This window comes from Anopheles maculipalpis, chromosome 2RL, assembly GCF_943734695.1.
Source record: "Anopheles maculipalpis chromosome 2RL, idAnoMacuDA_375_x, whole genome shotgun sequence".
Classification (NCBI taxonomy): domain Eukaryota; kingdom Metazoa; phylum Arthropoda; class Insecta; order Diptera; family Culicidae; genus Anopheles; species Anopheles maculipalpis.
In genome coordinates this window covers 3,695,546-3,715,046 of record NC_064871.1, presented here as the reverse complement: position 1 = coordinate 3,715,046, position 19,501 = coordinate 3,695,546, and the positions used below count along the sequence as shown (strand labels likewise).

The 19,501-nt window shown below is 45.7% G+C and overlaps 4 protein-coding genes across 5 annotated transcripts in view; 2 read left to right on the top strand and 2 right to left on the bottom strand.

Annotated features, from left to right (window-relative positions):
- Positions 1-15,767, top strand: part of LOC126559508 (U6 snRNA-associated Sm-like protein LSm3) — an 81,575-nt gene extending 65,808 nt beyond the window's left edge. Inside the window, exon 4 of the mRNA XM_050215676.1 lies at positions 15,758-15,767. The gene's annotated coding sequence lies outside the window, so the exon portion shown is untranslated. The remainder of the gene's footprint in view (positions 1-15,757) is intronic.
- LOC126558178 (probable serine/threonine-protein kinase DDB_G0267686) overlaps positions 1-19,501 on the bottom strand; it is a 213,276-nt gene that overhangs the window by 35,627 nt on the left and 158,148 nt on the right. The window lies entirely within an intron of this gene.
- Positions 1-19,501, top strand: part of LOC126559990 (keratin, type I cytoskeletal 9-like) — a 101,826-nt gene that overhangs the window by 34,824 nt on the left and 47,501 nt on the right. The window lies entirely within an intron of this gene.
- On the bottom strand, positions 770-7,423 carry LOC126556687 (zinc finger matrin-type protein CG9776-like). The gene is made up of 7 exons (XM_050212113.1): positions 7,375-7,423; positions 6,712-7,275; positions 6,427-6,617; positions 4,852-5,192; positions 4,377-4,776; positions 3,600-4,233; positions 770-3,300 (listed from the first exon to the last, which is right to left on the bottom strand). The coding sequence occupies exons 1-7, from the start codon at positions 7,421-7,423 to the stop codon at positions 770-772; spliced, it is 4,710 nt and encodes a 1,569-aa protein (XP_050068070.1).

Here is a 19,501-nt window from a genome sequence, read left to right as displayed (position 1 = left end):
GTTTTGACGTTTAATGGTAGATTGCGTTGGTGTTGGTGAATGTGAAAAACTATACCAATATGCATAGAGCAAAGGTAGGGCAAAACATAAATTTAATAAATATTTTTCCAGTAAAAAAATAGGTTTAAACAGAATAGCACCGAAATTATTACCGATTTAGTATCGATAAATTAGTTATAAAAAGTAACACGAATAGTGCCTTTGTAGAGTGAAAATCAATTTCCTTTGGTGAAAGTTGTTGGTGAGAAACTCTAACACAACATCTCACTATGAAAGCAAATCTCATTTCTTACAACCGTGAGAAGTACTAGTTCACTATAATGAGAAGGTAGAATTTGTTCTTAGGGTCCAACTCACTATGAATTACTATGGCAACACCATCAAATCGTCATTAAATATGATAATAATAATAAAATATCATGAGGCGTTCTTTTGTTCATCATTCTTCTGTTTATTCAGCAACATTTACACTGCTTACAATTGTAACAAGCAAACCAATTGAAATTTTACGTAAAATATATGCATTAAAATACAACCTGACCAGACATATTTAAAACAATTTTGATGCAATAAAATTGTAATTGCTAGTGGTGTGACTTTCCACGAATAAACATTCGGCTAAACACAACTGACACCTGACTATTTGGGTAGTTTTGCAAGTCCAACGCAGTGTACAAATCCGTCTGAATTCATTATTACAATTATAGGAGAATCCTTTCTAAAATCATACAAATGAATGTTTTGTGAAATAAGCTTCCTGTAAGTATGCTTAAGAATCTTGTGAATGTTCTTCGGCAACTTCTTCCTCCTCAACGTAGTTGCCCATGGCAGCAGCCATCATACTATCCAGTATGGATTGCGTCGATTCCATCGGTTCGACCTGTTCGTAGTGTTCCTCCGAGGAACTTAGCACCTGCTGTTCTACATAGCCCCCGTCATCTGATGTAGCTTGCTCGAATGGCTCGTTCGAAGATTGGGCTTGCTCTTCGAAATTTTCCATCGATGCCGGTTGCTCGTACTGCTCGTTCGATTGCATCGAATCTTCAACGTAATTTTCTTCGACGGGCATATGGACGACTTCCTCTGCATCATTATCATACACTGGTTCTTCATCTAGCGCGTGGTGTTGTTCGCGTTCGTTGTATGCGAAGATTCCCTCTACAGCTTGTTCGGCCTCTGCTGACTCTTCATCAGCAACATGGTGTTCGTGTTCCGTGTAGGAGGCCATCTCTTCAACCGGTTGTTCTTCTTCGACTGACTCTTCATTCAGTACGTGTTGCTCCTGCTGATGCTGCTGTTCGTCCTCCGTGTAGGAAGTTGTACCTTCTACTACTTCCTTATTGTCATCTATAGAGTCTTCTTTTACTTTTATCGTTTCTGTCCGACTTTCTTCCCCGTCATTATTCTCAGCCGGAGTCTCTTCTACTTCTGGTTTACTCTTTTCTGCAGCTTCCTCTGTGTTTGCTGCAGCAGTTTCACCCTCGTTTGCTTGCGTTGTACTTTCGGAAGGATAAGCTTCACTCAGAGTAGCATCAGATGCCGCCGCCTGTTCCATCGTAATGCCAACCGAAGCTTGATGATGTTGGTGCATGGCCATCATTTCTGGCGTGTATCCTCCGCCGGCAACCATTGCCATCGCGTACGCTGCGGCATTTGGATCGAGTGCACCGGCCGCCATCATTTGGTGATGGTGCATCATTGCTGCCGCACTCGAAGCCGTATGCATTGCACCGTACATCATATTGTCTAGCGGTTGGTTCTGCGATTCGTCCTCCACGTAATGCATCTCTGTAGGCACAACACCGTGACCCATGCTCATCATACCATGGACCGCTGCAGCTCCAGCCGCTGCCATGTATGCCGCCGAATGCATCCCATACTCAAGCGCGTACTGCTGGTTGTACATATCGATCGCTTCCGGTACGATCATGTGTGGTTGATCGTGGTCCATCATCATTGGTACACCCATTCCCGGCATCAGAGCTCCTTGCTCGTGCGGATCAGGCACTGTTTCCGCTTTAGCAGCAGCTGCTGCTGCCGCAGCTGCAGCAGCGGCGGCCGCTTCCTTGGCAATCACATCCGCACGCTTCGGTTTATCGCCACCATCGTAAATAATGTCCAACGCTTCCTGAAAATCTTTCGGCAGCGGAACCTGCCCATCGGCTGTTACGTACGCTTCGGGATCCTGCTGTTCGGGGTTGTCCCCAGTTGCCTCGGTATTGTTCTCCATTTCCTGGGCGGCCATATTCTCCTCCCCTAGCTCTTCCGCACTGGCCACATCCATGTCTTGGGGTACTACTGTTTCTTCCATTTGGTGTTCCGCGTACTGATAAGTTTCGGCGTCTTGTGCTGTTTGGGGATCATAAACGGCTACTTCCTGGCCAGGCATCATCATCAAAGCTGTCCCGGCAGCTTCATTCACATCAGCGCCTTCAGTGGCCATAGACACACTGACCGAATCAGTACCTTCCGAAGGAACCACCAATTCACCACCGGCTTGTTCCCCGGCAACAACACCGTCATTGCTTTCTTCGGCGCTTGGACCGGCTGCAGCAGCTGCCGCCGCCGCTTCTTCTTTCTTTGCATTTTCCGCCTGTTGCTTCTTAAACACCGGCATGCGTCCAATGAACGGAAGTTTCTTCGGTTGCACACTGTTATTTTCTTTGACCGTCCCGACCGATGAGGATTTGTTCTTTTTACCCGTACCATCATCCGAACGGCCAAATGATTTGCCAGACGTCTTCGATGAACTCTTTTTGTCCTGTTTTATCGATTTCGGCTGAGGCGGAAAGTTTACTACCGGTTTTTCAATAACGCGATGACTTCCCCGGCTTGATCGGCTGCGCGATCGAGAACGCGAGCGTGAGTACGACGATCGACGACGGAACCTTCGTCCTTGACCGCTTCCACTGCGGCTCCTGCGTCCTCGTGATCGACTTCGGCGACGATCGCGCCGGTCACGATAGTCACGGTAATCGTATCGCCGTCCCCGGTCACGATCTCGTCCAGCGTATCGGTCCGGACTGTCTCTTCGATCCCAACGATCTCGCCGATCAACACTACGTCGATCTCTATCGCGATCCCTAGTGTCACGATCTTTTTCACGATCCCGATCCCGATCCCGATCCCGATCTCGTTCGTCTTCACGAGCTGCAGCGTTGCGCTTCTTACTATCATCCGCATCTTGAGCGGAGGAATTGGTTATTAAAACTGGAAAGTTCGATGTTGGTTTCGGCGGCGGTACCGATTGTATTGAGGCTAGCTTTTTTTCTTGTGCCGGATGCACAACCGTCCATTTGCCTGCAAGTAGCAAACCCAGAAAGCATTAGTAGAAGACAGACAATGGTTGATAAATGTGTTGGATTGGTTGCAAAGAAATCAATTATGTTCAAACTAGAGATGTGCACACTGAGTAAGAGTGAGTGAGTGAGTATAATCAAAAAAATAAATTATAGCAATGCATTTCTTTTTTATGTATCTTTAAGGAGTGGTGAATAATTTACTAAATCGCTTTACCCACTTCTTCTATTCTAGTTCAAATTATTAAAAAGGGTGTGTTTTCTCATCTCTAGTTGTAATTGATGTCTTGTGTAACGTACCTAAATTAGGCTCACCTTTTGCGGCACCGGATGGACCGGACCCGTCCTCTTTACCACCATGCTTTGATGCAGCTGCAGCTGCTGCAGCGACGGCTGCTGCCGCCATCACTTCCCGCGCATTTACCTCCTTAGAGTTCAAAATGTTACGCATAGCGGCATGGATTGGATTTTCTTCCTTTGCACTTCCCTTAGATCCATCGTCCGAGCCCGAGTCGGAATCCGAATCGGAAGACTCGGAACTGCTGCTAGACGAGGAGGATGAACTGGACGAAGCAGCTGCACGCTTCCGTTTCTTTGTTCGCTTCTTTTTCTTCTTCTCTTTCCGATCTTCCTTGCGAGATTTCTTTTTCTTGGCCTTTTTCGAGTTTGCAGAGTTGGGGTCGGACTTTGATACACCATCGTTATGTTCCTGGTTGGAGCTTTTGGGTAGAATGTGGAAAGAGGAGGATGCCTGTAGTATGGCACTGTTCGGATGGGTACCGGAGGCAGCTAGCCGTAACTCTTCGGCTGTGGGTGGGGGTGGTGGTGCAGGAATATCTCCATCCTGATTCGTCGACTGTCCGTACTCTTCGAGTGCTGTTTGTCGATCCGCCATCCAGTCCATTTCGTAGTTTTTATGGACACCGATATGTTTCTAGAGGGCATACAAAAAGGGAAATTGTAGTTTAAATAATTATTATCTTCCTTCTACCGATTCTTTGGCAGTATAGGGACGAGGACTGCCCTTTTCCATATAGTGATGGCTTGCATTATTCCAAAAAAAAACCCCCAACTTACGCTGTACGCATCGGCATGGCTTTGCGATTTCAAATGCCACGAGGCACTGTGCAGATCGCCCATCCAGTAGTTGCAAAGCTTGCAGTACCACGCTGTAGCTGGAACGAAAAATTCTAACCCACGTATCGGTACCCGTTTGGACGGTGCGTCCGGGTTCGTCATCGTATCGTCTTTGTCCAGCAGTGTACGCCATGGTGCAAATTTTGCCTTCAGCTCTTCACTCGAGCTCTCGTCAACACGTGTTCCAACTTGATGCTGCTCAGAGTGTAAATGGGTCAGATACTCCTTGGCTGTTTTTGGGAACACATTACAGCTAGTGCACCAATGCAGTTCAGGATCATAGTGAACGTAATTGTAGGGTGATTTCTTCTTTTTTCCGTCAGAATTGCCGTCACTTTGTCTGGAAAATGGAAAGCAAATTGAATCTAATAAGTGTTTTTCTAATGTCGTGTAAAACTCCCCCCGAACCGCTTACCGTTCAGATGTTTTACGTTTTCCTCGTGCTTGCATACTTTCCAGGACTTCATTCTTTAGCCGTTCTGGGGACGGTGACTCCGATCGGTCACGATTCGTCGTCGCACCACCGTCGGCACGTGGCGAGTGCGATGGATTACGGTATGCGCGACGATTCGCTTCTGCCACATCACTCTCGCGAGTTCCACCAGTCGGTGATGTTTCCGGAATGGTAAGGAGCGGTGCCATTGTGCCGGGCAGCAGCATACCGGGCGGCGGCGACGGTGTCCTATCCTTCGCTATAATACCATCCAGCATATCGATCACATTTTCGATCGTTTTGATCTTGTCCTGTATTTGCGACTACGATCGATATGATCAATCCGGGCGAATGGAAGAGCAAAGCAGAAGAAAAAGGGAAAGGAGAAAGAAACAGATTAATAAAGAACGGGGTTCAGCCAACTAGCCGTTGGAGAAGTTTTATGTTGCGTTTGAAACCTTTCTTTAATCCGACTCTTAACGCAAATTGGGCAGAACACACGCTGAGGTATTGGTATTGGGATGGTCGGACGCAACACGGGATGACCAATATTTAGAGAGGCATCACTCCTGTTCAGAACGGGGTTGTGTGTGGAAAGAAGTGTGTTGATACAGATGGCAGGGGGACTGTGTTTGTTACATCCTTTCGGAGTAAGCATTCCCGCCACAAGTAGCGTCATACAAACGGTCGTTAAGGAGAGATGATGAGTGTGATGGATGGTGATAACACGTTACACGCTAGTGTTGGTGGTCCTCAAAAGGGTCTCCATAATTTGATTACACGATCGATCCCAGGTAATCCAGCTACATCCAGATGGAATCCAGCGAGCCAGAAGAGATGCTCCAGAAAGCTTACAAACTACTTTACAAACCAGTGCGAACCCGATGCAATCGGGCAGGAGCAGGCACATTCTGAAGCGTAAAGGCGAGACGGCATGGGCATCATAACCCAATTCTTAATCGCTTGCCAAACACCTTTGCAGCTTCAAAATGCATCCTGCTCTTACAAATGAGCCGATCGTTACAATGTACAGTCGGTTTTCCGTGCTTCACAATTTGCGATATGCCTACAGATGCATCATGTTTCGCCCAGCTTTCGACCTTTTTGCTGTCCGTAGCATCATAAGGAAGCCAGCTCTCGCCGTTCATTACACGTGTGTGCGTGTGTGATTCGTTCCTGTGTGCAGTATTCTTCGTTCCTGACTGCAATTTGCAATCACCTTTTTCATCTCTCACAATCATCAATTAAAGGCTGTGGGAAAAGTGGAGAAATAGAGAAAACTATCGTCCAAATGCACACGGCTCGGCCCGGCGGCCATTGGGGAATGGAAATTTATTTTTTTAACAGAGACGGATATGTGTCTGTGTGTTTTGTATCAAGTGTGAGCATCTTAAAATGGATCTTGTTTGCTTATTTTGTAATGCTATCTTTTTGTGTTTGTTATTATGCTTCAAAAAGCTTGCTTACATTACTACAACGCGTTCTATACACAAGGAACAGGCTCGTGAGGAACCGTCTCGTGTATGGTCGCATCTTTCCATTTCCGTTCTAACTTACCTGCAATTTGTCATTCTCATTGATAAACACGCTCGTTGTCGGTGAGGGTGGTTCCCGTCCGGAGCAAAGGTCCGACCGTTGCTCTTTCAGCGTTTTCAATTCACGCTTCAGCGCACCGGCACGCTGTTTGTAATCGTCGCGCTGCTTTTTCATTGCCGCACGCTGATTCAACAGCTCTAGCGTCACTGCAGCTGAATTAGAAAATAGGGGAAAAAGAAAAGAAAGAACGAAACGAATGTTGTAGCAACGCTGTCAGCAACCGAAGTAGGCGAATCTGGCTTTTACCTTCGCGTTTGCGTTTTTCTTCCTCCGTTTCCTGGACAACCGGTTGGACGGGAGCATGGTCCCACTCGGATGGTACACCTCCGCCCATCATCATTCCCTGCGATGGATCCATCATCGTTCCGGTGCTGTAACCTCCGGAAACCATTCCGTAATCATAGCCACCGTATCCACCCATATACCCTCCATTGTTCGCATAACCTCCGTAGAAGGAAGGATCATACATGGAACCTTGCATCATGTATTGAGCATCGGTCGGATTACCAACCATCATTCCCATCTGCATTCCACCACCGCCGCCACCACCACCACTGCCAACCACACCTCTTCCACTCATAAGAGGCGAACGGCTACGCCGACGTCCATGCCCATGTCGTCGCATGGGCGGTGGTGAACGGCGCCTCGGGCGATACATCGGTGGACTGCGGGAACGCTTTCTGCTCGACGAACCAACATGTCGCCGGCGGTAGCTCGGACTCCGCGAATGGCTGCGCCGTTTGTCCGCACGGCTGGTGCTGCGGCTTCGGGTGCGTGAACGTGACTTGCGGTCACTTTTCTTCTTTGAACCTGCCGGGAAAGCGTGAATCGATGCAATAAACCATCCTTGTCGTTTGTGTGCGTGTGTGTGTGTACGCGCGTGTGTGATAAACAAAACTCCGTACTTACTTTTTTCCGGCGGCGATTTGCGCCCCTTATCATCATCAATTTTCTCCATAATAATGATGAACTATGCGAACGCGACCATATAGAGAATAGAACGGAACAACAGGCGTCCAAAATGCGTTATTTTATCACAATTTAGCGAAAATTCCGCACACGCACCGCAAAAGTGTTTCTGCTCTTCTTCACGTTGATGACACAAACAAGGTGCATAAAAAGAAAGGTGGCGTCGAGGTTGACAGTTCTCGACAGCGGCAACCGTTTGGGATAGTGGGATGTTGTGTTTGTTATTTTCCCTGCATTATGGAGCTAGTAATAAAAATCGTTGTAAAAATGATTGTTTGTGAACTAAAACGTTCAACGGTGAACTAAACGTGAACCGTGAGGCTAAAACCTGTTTGCGATAAAAATTACATCAATACTAACAGCAGCTTTTGGTAGTAACGTGCACGAGAGGTAAGTATAAACCTCCTTGCTATCGGTGAACAGATTCGAATTATTCCCTAAATTACATTATCAATGATAAATCTTTAGCGATTTTATTGGAATATGCAATATGCAAATGCCTTTCATAAAGCCAATCAGATTGAATTGTCCTTTCTTTTTGTCGAGAAAAGTAAATACAGAAGAGCTGATCGGCGTTAGGGTTTGTCAAGCAGATACAAGACAAGATCGCAAATCAGATTTTGAGCTGGGTATAAACTTTGCACAGCGTGACGCGGTTGGCCTTCGTTTTAAAAAGTTTTATAAAAAATAGCTTGAATTATTTTTATATAAATTAATATCGGGTAAACAGGTAAACAATGGGCGGTCCATTGTTAGGGGCGACAGTCTTCTAACGACAGGACCGGGGTTCAAGTCCCATCCGGACCGTTCCACCGTAGTGAGGGCAAACTATCCAATTATTCTGATAAAAAACATTCAAGACAACTACTAGTCGATTTTTTTAAAGCTAAGTAATGGAACAACTTACTGTTCTTCTTTTTATTCGACATCACATTTATTCGGTCCGGATGGGATTTTACATCGTTCTTCGTACCACCAAACCACTTGGCCACCCCTTTAAATGCAAATTTTCAACCGAATTCAATTCATCTCCAAACAAGGAGCGATCGTTTCATTTATGATCAGGAAAAACAAAACAAAAATAATCTCACATGGCGGGAAACTCTCTGTTCAAACCAACTTCCAACGATCGAAAATAAGATCGATGATTAATTCTTCGAGCGCGTCTTGAATCTTTGTGGGGTGAATATTGTTTACCAAATTTTGTGTGGTCATCTACTTAAGTTGGGATTATATCAATATCACTACGTCACACGGTTCGTCATGCACGGTCAATATGTTTCTTCCTGATTTTTGGCCCCATTCAGAAATAAACAGCTTCCTGCTATACACCTTCCTTTTCGCTACTTTGTTGAATGAGACGAGATTTATAGATCCAGAAGTAAATATTTACACGTTTCTGCCGTGATCCAGTTTTGGCAGTGGGGTTGCTTTTTTTTTAAATACGATCGAAATTCTTAACATTCCAGACGTTTTAGTCACCGTACCATTCTAGATGAAATGTTCCCATATCGAATCAATTTCTTTCTGCAACAGTCCAATTTGCAGCTTGTTGAACTTATGATCGTGCATTACACTACGTGAGTGTGGTGTCTGATGTAGTGCCAAGAAAAATCAAGTACGCAAACCGTATTTTTGTGCAGTGGAAAATATTTACTTTCGGATGAAATTTTACGATCCAATTCAAGGCAGGACATTAAAAGTATCGCCATCAAAGATGAACTATTTCGAGATGTTATTACCACCATTCTGCAAGCTAGCAAAGGCTGCAAATGAAACGTTGCTGGCTCCACGTCTGAGGTTCATGGTTTTTGGAGAAGGTCATGAAGGTCGTGAAAATTGGACGAAGTATTTCATCTTCGCCCAGCACACAAATGGCGTAGAATTCCGTCACACAAGTGCTCTTGATACTTTGAGAAATATCATCTTAACAATTAAGTGCTGAAAAAAAACTCTCCCCCCGAAGTTTTCACAACTGTCACACATATGAGTAAATCGGACCAAAATAACATTGGAAGCCTGTTGTTGTTGCAAAATGTTACACGACAAAACAAGTAATGAAGGAGAAGCTTAACAAGCAAAATAGATTTCTTCCATCAAACCAGGCACCTGTTACGCCATCGCCAAACGTACCCCGGGAATGTAGCAGGGATAATGTCCACTGACCTCAGCCTTTTTTTGCGAAGCGTTCCATCCCGGTTAGGATACTCGCATTCAACAGGAATGCAGCAAAACTTTAAACTCAGCACAAATCATACAGCGAAACGGCGGCTTTTTGAAAATATAGACTCAATTAATCAACAGAATGGCACGGGCACGGGAATGCAATTTACAGGAACCGAACAGCATGTAAAAAAGATTCACCTCCCCAAAAAAAAAGCATACTTTGTACGTGCGTTCCCCGTTGGCGCTGCGACGTGTGTGATTAAGTCGAACAACTGTTTCCGGCCACAGGCCAAATAAATTCAATGTCTGTTTTTGTTATTGTTGGGGCGCGCCACTTACAAAGCGAGTTTTGAGATCATGCACACTGCAAGCCGTCGATGATTTCTTAGAAGTGTTTTGTTTCCGCTGCAACATTCCGATGCTTTTGTACGAAGCTAACGAGGATATTAGTTGCGCATCGTCTGCAGTTGTTAATGAATTATAAAACACTGAGGGTGAGTCTACTTTTGCAGCTACATTTGTCTGAATTAGTCCTGACGTACATCTTAACTTGTGGGATGTTTTTTATTGCATACTTTCGCCTACAAACGTCTTGAGTCGTTCAGAAGCTGACCGTGATGAAGGGGTTTCGCACCAACAGCACTTTTGTGCTGTTTTTCGCCCAATCGTTGACCTAGTTTAAAACTCTTTTCGCTCAATAAATCACACCGAACGAAGGTATACGTAAGACGGGTTCGGGATGTATGCTCGATAATGAATGAGCTGGAAGGAATGTTAATGGATTTTGTCATCAACAGTTGCTTTGGGTTAGAGGGATGAGCATGCCGGGAATTGGTGAAGTGAGATTGGATACTTTAAGGTGCTTTACTGACACTGATTCTTCCCGGAGTTTTTTTTTCCTTTTACCAGAAGTCATCCTTGAAGTACACGTTAGCCCTAGGGAAATAAGACAACAAAGGCATCGGTAGTGAAGTACAACCGGGAACTATAAAATAATTTCCAAAATGTTTCAGTACATCGGAGATGACGTTGGAGATTAAGTTGCGAAGCCCATGAAAGTCACTGGTCCTTAGTTCCTTGGCTATAAGAGCCAACATGCACACTGAGATACTCACTTAGACAGCACTTGTCAAATACTAAAATGAAATGCTGCCATCTAGCGTACGATTCAAATGACGAATGAATTCCCTCAACACGTTCCTTTATTCCCATCACGGATTAGTCGTAATTTTGTTTACAGTCCGCCAACATACTGTAATACCCCTCCGGTCGCATACTCATCGCCGGAAGTGGTTAATTATGGGCACGGTGAATCTGTTGACAAATCTGAGAACCGCCACACGCTCACCACGCTCATGGACACATTCCTTTATTCGTCGACATGTCGCCGACGCACGCACCATCTGCTGCAGGTGCTCCAACAAACGCGGGAGAAATCTCGGGGGCGAAAATTTCGGCCGAAAAGGTAAACAAACACTCGAAAATGATCCACTCGAACTGAAGCCACTTGAAAAGATTTCCCTTTCTACCCTTGAGTATCAACAGCATCGTAGTTGGATCGTACAGTTCTAGGATTTTCCCCACAAAACGCTGCCACCGCAGTATGCTGGGTCGACACGACAGTCCAACACCACACCGGCCACAGTCAATCATCCGACCCCGGGCGAACCATAATCGTGCCGGCAAATCTTTAAATGCGATCGTACGACTGGCGCCAGGCTGAAGTGGACGCGGTAGATTAATGGCAACGCTGCTGTTGGGGTTTGGAAAATGATCTGACCATCTCCTTCCCCCTCCTCTCCCATCACAGGCTGGAAAAATGTGTACATTCCAATGTCGGTTTAATATGTCCACATGGCCTCAATAGGGAGGATTGTACAACTGGTCGTGGCTGGATTTTTGCCTCGGGATGTTGATCGGGTTTTGATTTTCATTTTCATTTTGGTTGTTATTTTTATACGCGTGCTGACCATGGCGACAGGAACGAGGACAAAACCTGTTGCTGCTATACAAGCGAAGAAATTGTAGCAAAATGTCATGTGTCTAGACGCCATTAGAGCTTTATTCTGATACAAATTCACTCTAGCAAGCTATTTTTGCGTAATAATTCTTGGAAGTAGTGACTAAATCAATTGCAATTTTCAAGACAATTTTATACATATTTGCAAAACCGAAACAACCAAGATCTTGAATCGTTTCGCAGCGAAGAACGCAGAGCGACATGCTGTCAATCATACAGACAGACGCGAATAATAGCGCACACGGGTGTTGTGGTTGGAATGTGTGTCTTTTTGCTGCAACCTGTCAACGCCAGTTCGCTACTGCCACTAAGGCTTTTGGTGCAGCTGACGAGCGGAAAGAGGTGATCGAAAAAATCGAGAAGCTTCGCCACCGGGCCTGAGGATAGTTAATTGAATGCTTAAGTCTGGATGCTCAGCCCCAATCGCAGTTCCTTTTAAGGGTAAGCAAAAGATGCCCCATTTTATTCCGCCTTTCGTCATTCGTGCGTTAATGGCGAGCGGAAATGGATGCGATCGATGGACGTATGACGCGAATTGGGAAATATATCTCGATTCGGTTTGTTTTCTTAGTACTTTTTCTTGATGTTGTTGGCTTCCACCTACAAACACAACACCTACCCGCGTACACGCCCCAGCCAATGTGTGTGCCGTTGAAAGATGGTACAGTTTTCCGGCACTGAAAATTTGGATGCCTGGTTTGTAGCGACGAATCATCATCACTGCCACTAGAAGGGCCTCCCCCTACTGGGCTGTAGCTGATTGACGGCAGGATGACGCAAAACCGCTGGTTTTGGTGACCGGCAGCAGTACCGACTAGCGAAAAAGGACGTGGAAAAGTAATTACCTTACAATAATAAACAACTGTGCCTCCATCGACGGTCTGGGTTGGGTTTTTTGTTTGTTTGTTGCAACAAGTCGCATTCCTCATCGATTGCGTATCGACACGTATAAGTGTCTCAACCAAGAAGACGCTAGGTCTTGTTGGAGGAGGGTCCTCGAATGTCTCAAAATAGACAACTCCGTTGACATGGACGTTCGTAATGGATGATGAACCATCCGTTTCCGAGACGTCAGACCGAGGTTTTTGCACAAAGAAACTCACCAACACAAGAGTGTGTGTGTATGCGTGTGTGTGTGTGTATGCGTGTGTGTGTGTGTGTGTGTGTGTGTGTGTGTGTGTGTGTGTGTGTGTGTGTGTGTGTGTGGGGCGGGGGGGGGGGTGTTGGAGGAACTCTATCATCTGGAAGGGTTGCCGTTGCTATTGCTAAAACAAAGACAAAATCTGCAATAAAGTGCTCCAAAGCGGTATTTCTCAAATGCGACGCGAGCCTGCTTAACCTTAACCCATGGCCCCACTTAATGGATGCCATCAGAAACATGACGCATACCATTAAGTCATTCGAAAAGACAAAAACCGGCTCATACCCTAGACCATTTGACTATTTCTTTCGAGGTTATGTAAAGTAAACATCATGCCTTGTGTGATGGGGGATGATTCATCCGAAGGGCATTCCGACTGTACCAAGGCACCATCAATATCAAAAAACAAACCCCAGCCTGCCCTACCTGACACCATAATAAATCGCCCAGCTCGGCCACGTGCATTTGCGTGTCATGCCTTCATGCAAATGGCGGCTATACATCCGGCTCAGCCCATCACAAAAGACAACCCAAAGCGGGAAGAAAGTGTGGTTCGGGAGAGTTGAATCCGCTTTCCGGCGTCTAGCCTAGTTTGGTGCCGAAACCTTGGCATGATCATCCTGCTCTGTCTGTCGTTTACTTCGTTGATCGTTTTGGCACCAGACAACGCTCGATGTCTTCGCGATGCTGCAAGTGCTGTTGTGTGATGATGAGCAACAACATTGTAGCATTCGGGATGGCTTGGTTAAAGGATTATCCAGCTATGGGCGTATGAAGTGAATGTTCGGCAAGACTTCGCGATGATGTAGTGCCGGGGATGACCTTGTCCTTGTCCACGTCTAAGCTGTGTATTAAATTGTACTCGTAGATTAATTTATTGCCTGTGGAGTTTTGACTTGAAGCAAGACGGTGCCCCCTACAACACACAATCACATTGTTTCAATTAACCTAACCTAGGATCTGTGCAAATGATTTGTGAAATGAAATCTTCCCTCGAAGCAGTCGCGTTGCTGAAGCCAAAAATCAAACGCTAATGTAAAACGACATTTCCGGCAATGATTTAATCGCGAGAAAACTGCACACTGAGTTCGCTTGTTCGGGCTGTGCTTGTGTGTGTATAAACAACTCATCCCACAGGATGATCGCGCGAGCGACGATTGTTACAAAGATAGAGTTTGTGAATCGCGCGACGGAACAATTTTGACGCCCCTTTGCCAAAATTTCTTTTGACTGGTTTGAACGGGAAGCCTGAATGGCACTGACGGAACACGGATTCGCATCATGATGGGACGGGTGTAGATTCATTCATGATCTTGTGGTGTTGTGTTGTGTTGTGTTGATGAATTGAATAGTTTTTGGAACAGATATAATAGAGCATGAACGCCCCACTACGGATACTATAGTTTTGGCCAAAAACTGTACCTCTTCGGTAGTTAATAAAGGCTACTGATTGAAGTTGACTAGCGATAAAAAAGCAAAGACATTTCAAAAAACTTTTCACTAGGGAAAATGTATCCAATGGGCGATCGTTTCATCGCCACCCGGTTCGCAGCGCAGTGATGATGTTGTTTACATTTGCCAGTGCACGAAAAATCACGAGCCGAGTTCATGGCTAATGCTGCTGCTGATGGCACGTACCAGTGTTGGTGTTGGCAGTTTGAGGGGGAAAAAACTCAAGGTAAAGGGCATCCGGGTGTGGTGCATTACGATTGGTAAACACATGCCGATCTACTTGAAGAGGGCACAAAACGCGGCTCGATAGCTGGTCAAAAATCGCACATCACCAACCGCTTCAAGCTGGATGATTTATTTAAGTTACCATCAAATTGAAATACTTTCCGGCCTGCTTCTTCACATCGCCTGCAGCCAAGAAGGACTCATCACCGGTGACTTCTACTCTACTTTTTGTCGCAAAGAATGAACGTAAAATAGTTTGCCTCGACTCGGAACTCTGAATCCGGGACGTTGTTTTCTGGCGGGTGGTGTACACACAGCTGAAAACAGTCGCCAAAACCTTGGCAATGAATTCAACCGTAATGAAATGGGGAAACGCACACACACACGGAACCACTGGTGGTTTTCTAATTTTTTGCTTCACTGCTTGACCGAGCGAAGATGGTGCTAAAGATCGCCGTCCCTGGGAAGGATGTTGCATTTGTTGTTGCACCAAGCTTGTTTTTTCTGCCAGAGGAGGGCGTAACAAACAGATGTTAGATGTTGCTCACCGATGACGGATGATGATGATGGGTTTGGGTTTCAGCATTTCACAAACCACCTCCCACAAAACAGGAGCCAGCCAGTAAGCACAAACGACCGAACATTCGGCAAAACGTTCAAGGACATACACGGTTAGCGTATTGCAAAGAACATATTCGCCCGTCCACAGAAGACCAATGCGGGAGTGCTGTTCAAACCGGATGAATTAGTGACCATTATCACGGTGTTTGATTTATTTACACGATTTTTAATGAGCGTTACTACCATGTCCACGTCCGCCACGAACAACATCCGGTTTTGGGAGGGGGGTATGTTGGAGGTTTTGGAAATGGGAAACTGACCTGGCCTGGCCTGGCAAAAACAGACATCCTTCACCAAAGAAATGCGTAATAAACCTTCTTGTGTTTTTTTTTGTTCTCGTTCTGTATTTGATCGAAATTTTTATGAGGATAATATAACGTTTCCAAAACAAAAATTTGACCTTCTGGCTGTGTATAATCCCCTGCCTCCAATGGGGGGTTTTTTTTATTGATCCTCATCCGCCACGTGGTTTTACAAAATACCAGGCGTCTCCATGATGTTTTGTTCTCTTCAAAGCGTGACGATTTTTTTTTAAATTCCAAAAAAAAAATCATGCGTTTTTCGTTCCTATCGTGCTTATTTCGTTACAAAATTTCGATAGAAATGACCCTATTTCAGACACGAGTTTCCTTCTCCAAAGGAGGTTCTCCGGTCAATGAACGCACAGCGCAAAAATATGTTAATCACTCGATCGGTCCACATTTCCACACGGATGTGTGATCGCATTCCAACGGTTTACGCGCCCGATTTATATGAGAAATTGTGTGGTAAAATATGAACATCACTCCCCGTATGTGTGTGTGTGTGTGTATAAGGTTTGGGGCACGCGTGAAAAGATATTTTTAAAATTCGGTACAATGAAGCTGCTAGCATTGATAAAGTTTAGCTCTTTGCTAATAGAAAAAAGGCAATCATTTCTGCGCTGCATATTAGGTTAAAAGTTTGTGCATCTTTTACAGAACAATCAGAGACTAAAGATCAAAGCACGGACACGTCCCATTTGGGTTGTAATTACAAAATAACCCACCTCTCCCAGTGGACAAGCTAGTGAAACTAAACGAACCGTTTCAATACACTTTTGTGCCTCGGATCAGTGTCAGTGTGTCTCGTTACAGCGGCTATAATTAACAGTTGAGGAAAGGGAAGAAGCCAGACGGGTGGATCCGTTTTTTCGCAACTAAATGGGATCCACCGCATTTAAGAGGAACAGTTTAATCACTAAGCGACACGTTCGGTACTGAGATTGCGAGCGGAAGAAGCTGTCTTAGTGACTTTTTTTGTCAATAGGTTAGGGCGGTCATGTCATCGACATTTTATGTAACTTAGGGCCTCTATTTCCCATTAAAACTACTTTGCAAAATGCAAAACAACCCGTAAAATAGCAAACATCAGCTGTGTGCCTTGTCATAAAGGGACGGAAAAGTGGTGCTTGTGTCATATTTAAAACAATGTGTCTTTGAACAAAATGATTTTTTTTTCTTCATAACCTTACCTAACCAACGAAGAAGGTGGCATCTTCCTTCCCATTGAGCAATAAAATGATGAAACCCAAAATGAAGCTAAGCGATTGTAAATGAGATTTATGGTGGTAGTTCTTTCTCACTCGGCTTCCCCGCGGCGTTTCCTTCCCATGCTGATCGGGTGTGGGAAGGGTTTTAAAAGGGGTTTGGGGAGAATGCGGACAAAATGTGACCTTCCTTTGCCAATCTTTCGAGCTAATGGGTTTCTACCATGCTGCGCTCCTAGTTCAGCGTTCAATGTCAAATACACAGAAAAACCGAAGAAACTATTCGCCAACTAGTGCTTTTCCACTAGCCGGCTGTTCTGTCGCTGATGATTGTGAACGAATGCTATCTACTTCACACATTCCTCACCGGCTCATCGATCGTCGTCGTTGTCATCGTTGGTGGTTCTCGATGCGCACCGGCGGGGATGGTTGGGGATGTGTGATTTTTATGTAACCCGTCAACATTCCACCGCGAATGTTGGCTGTTTCTGGTTTCTTTCGTGTGTTTTTAAACGAGGCAAAAGAAACTTGTGTGACATTAAATGGGCAAATCTTTTGCGTGCTTGTAAATGATCCGCTCTCGCGAAAAGAAGGAGCTCAAGAAGCACTCGGGAAAAAAAGAAACACGCTTGGGATGCACGTTTTTCCGTTGACGCCATTTGTGGCGTTTGTATGTTTTTTCTTTCATGCTCTGCTCGATTGGAACATCAACATCGCCGACCAAAATCGCGCAATCCGTGACCGAACCGACGCAAGCCGATGATGTGCGTGTTTGCGATGTTTGCGCAGTTTTGAGCAACAGCCAACAAACGCAGCCACGTTGATCAATTGTTTACAAACTGTACTGAGCACACTGCTCTAAAAGAAGGCGTGAGAGAGAGAGGCCAGAGAGAAATATTTTTACTTAAAAAAGGTGAAATATTTTCATTTGGTTTTTCTTCACCGGCGACACTCTACTAAAACCCTCGTCGTCTGATCAGCAACATCGAGGATGATAGAAAGGAAAAAGGGGGAAGAACTGCTTAATGACAGAAGAAGATCATTAATTGCATAATAAAAGCGTGTATCGAATATAGAACACTGGCTTGAGAAGAAATTGGCATGCCGGTCGTATTTTTAGCACACTCACCGTGCAACATAATCTAACACAACAAATAAACCATGAATCGTACGTAGCGGTCAGTGGTTTGGAAGGATTTTTTTTAAATTATAGGATTTAATTAAAAAAAATGTTTATGCCTTTTTTCTGCATTTCTTGATTGATTGAGAAATGAGCATTATGAGCTGCAGAATGCAATCACAATGCGAGAGTCTTTCACCTTCGCCTTCGAAAGAATGGGCAAACGCTCCTTCCAACGATCGATCGATGAGGCAAATTTCGCGCCAAACACAAACTGCATTTGCGGTTTACTCATCATCATCGCATAGCTGTGGCGCAAAAGGTGGGTCGCCATCGTCGTCGTGAGAAGCGGCCACGCGGTCGTGGCGAAAAGCGGCGCACAAAAAGAAAATCTTGAGTAAGCGCATTTCAATGAGCCTCGCTGTACAACCACCGTACCACGATCATGATCGTGGAAAGAAAGCCATCACCAGCGCAGGAAAAAAAAAACACCCTCCCAGCACGGTGGGAAATGTGTGCGGATCGTGCGGAACCCGTGAAATAAAAACAAATGCTTGAGGTTGAATGAAAACATAATGCTTGGTCGGGAAAGGCGAGAGACGAACGCGACTGGTAGAGAAAGAGAACATCAAACCACATTACACGTTTTGTGAAGCAAAAAGGGGGGGACCGTTTTTGGATGATGAGATCGTGTGAGTGAGCAGCAGCAGCAACAGCAGCGAGCCCTGGGGGCGAGCACGGAGTTGGGTAGTAGCAGGAGAAAGCGCTCTACACGGAAAGCCGATCGACGGCCGGAGCGCGTGCGTTGTTGCGGAAAGAAAATGGTCAGGTTGAGGAATTTGGCGCTCGCGCAAGCGCATGGCCCCGCGTGGCCCCATCTCTCCAACGAAACCGAAGTACAGCAAGCTGCAGAGAAAGAGCGAGAGCGAGAGCGAGAGAGAGGCTGGCTGGTATGGCCTACAACATTGTCCACACCGGCAGAAGCTTCGAAGCATTCGTTCGTGTGTAGAGAGTGCAGTGCAGCATCGGTCAGCCAGCAGTCAGCACATTATCCCGTGGGTTCGCTGAGTGCGGTTAGTTGGCTAGCGATCATCGACGGTGAATGATTGGAGCGACAAACCGGTAGCAGAAGTAGAAAAAGAGAAGACCCGCCAGTCCCTACTCATAAAAAAATAAAGCTTTGTGAAGCCTCTCTCCCTTGGAAAGGCTGCGCCACCAAGTGCCCAAGAGAAAGGGTTTGATTGTAGTGGGAACCTAGCGAGCAGGCCCGCCGTTCAGGGTGAAAAGTGCGTCCAGTCATCGTCAGTTCGGAGGCGCGTGTGGAGTCACACAACTTGCACATCTTGCTGTCAAAAGCATTTGAGTGTTACGGCTGACCGCGCATTCACTGCGAAAGTGTGTACGAGGTACGAAGTCAAGCAGCAGACATTGCATCGCTTCCTAGACGTGTGTGAGTAGGAAGTGAGTGGACTGCCCATCGGTTGGGCACGTGTCAATTGGGCAGATTAGGCGAAGTTGTGTTTAGAGTCGTCACGCTATTCCGGTGCGCGCGTTTTGTTTCCCAAGTGGTACCGATAAGCCACACAAGTGTGCAAAAGGACATAAACGTGGTTGCATTCGGCGGTTGCTATCTGGATCTGGAATTGGAAACACTTCCGTCTCGGGTGCTTGCTGTTTGGGTGACAACGTGTGCCTTTTCTGATTGAGTCGTCGTGTGGCGATCGTTTCCATCACGGTAGACATCAAGGTAGTCGACTTGGCATCCGCCAGCGAATCTTGCCCTAGTAGTTGTAGTGAGGGCAGCAGTAGCAACAC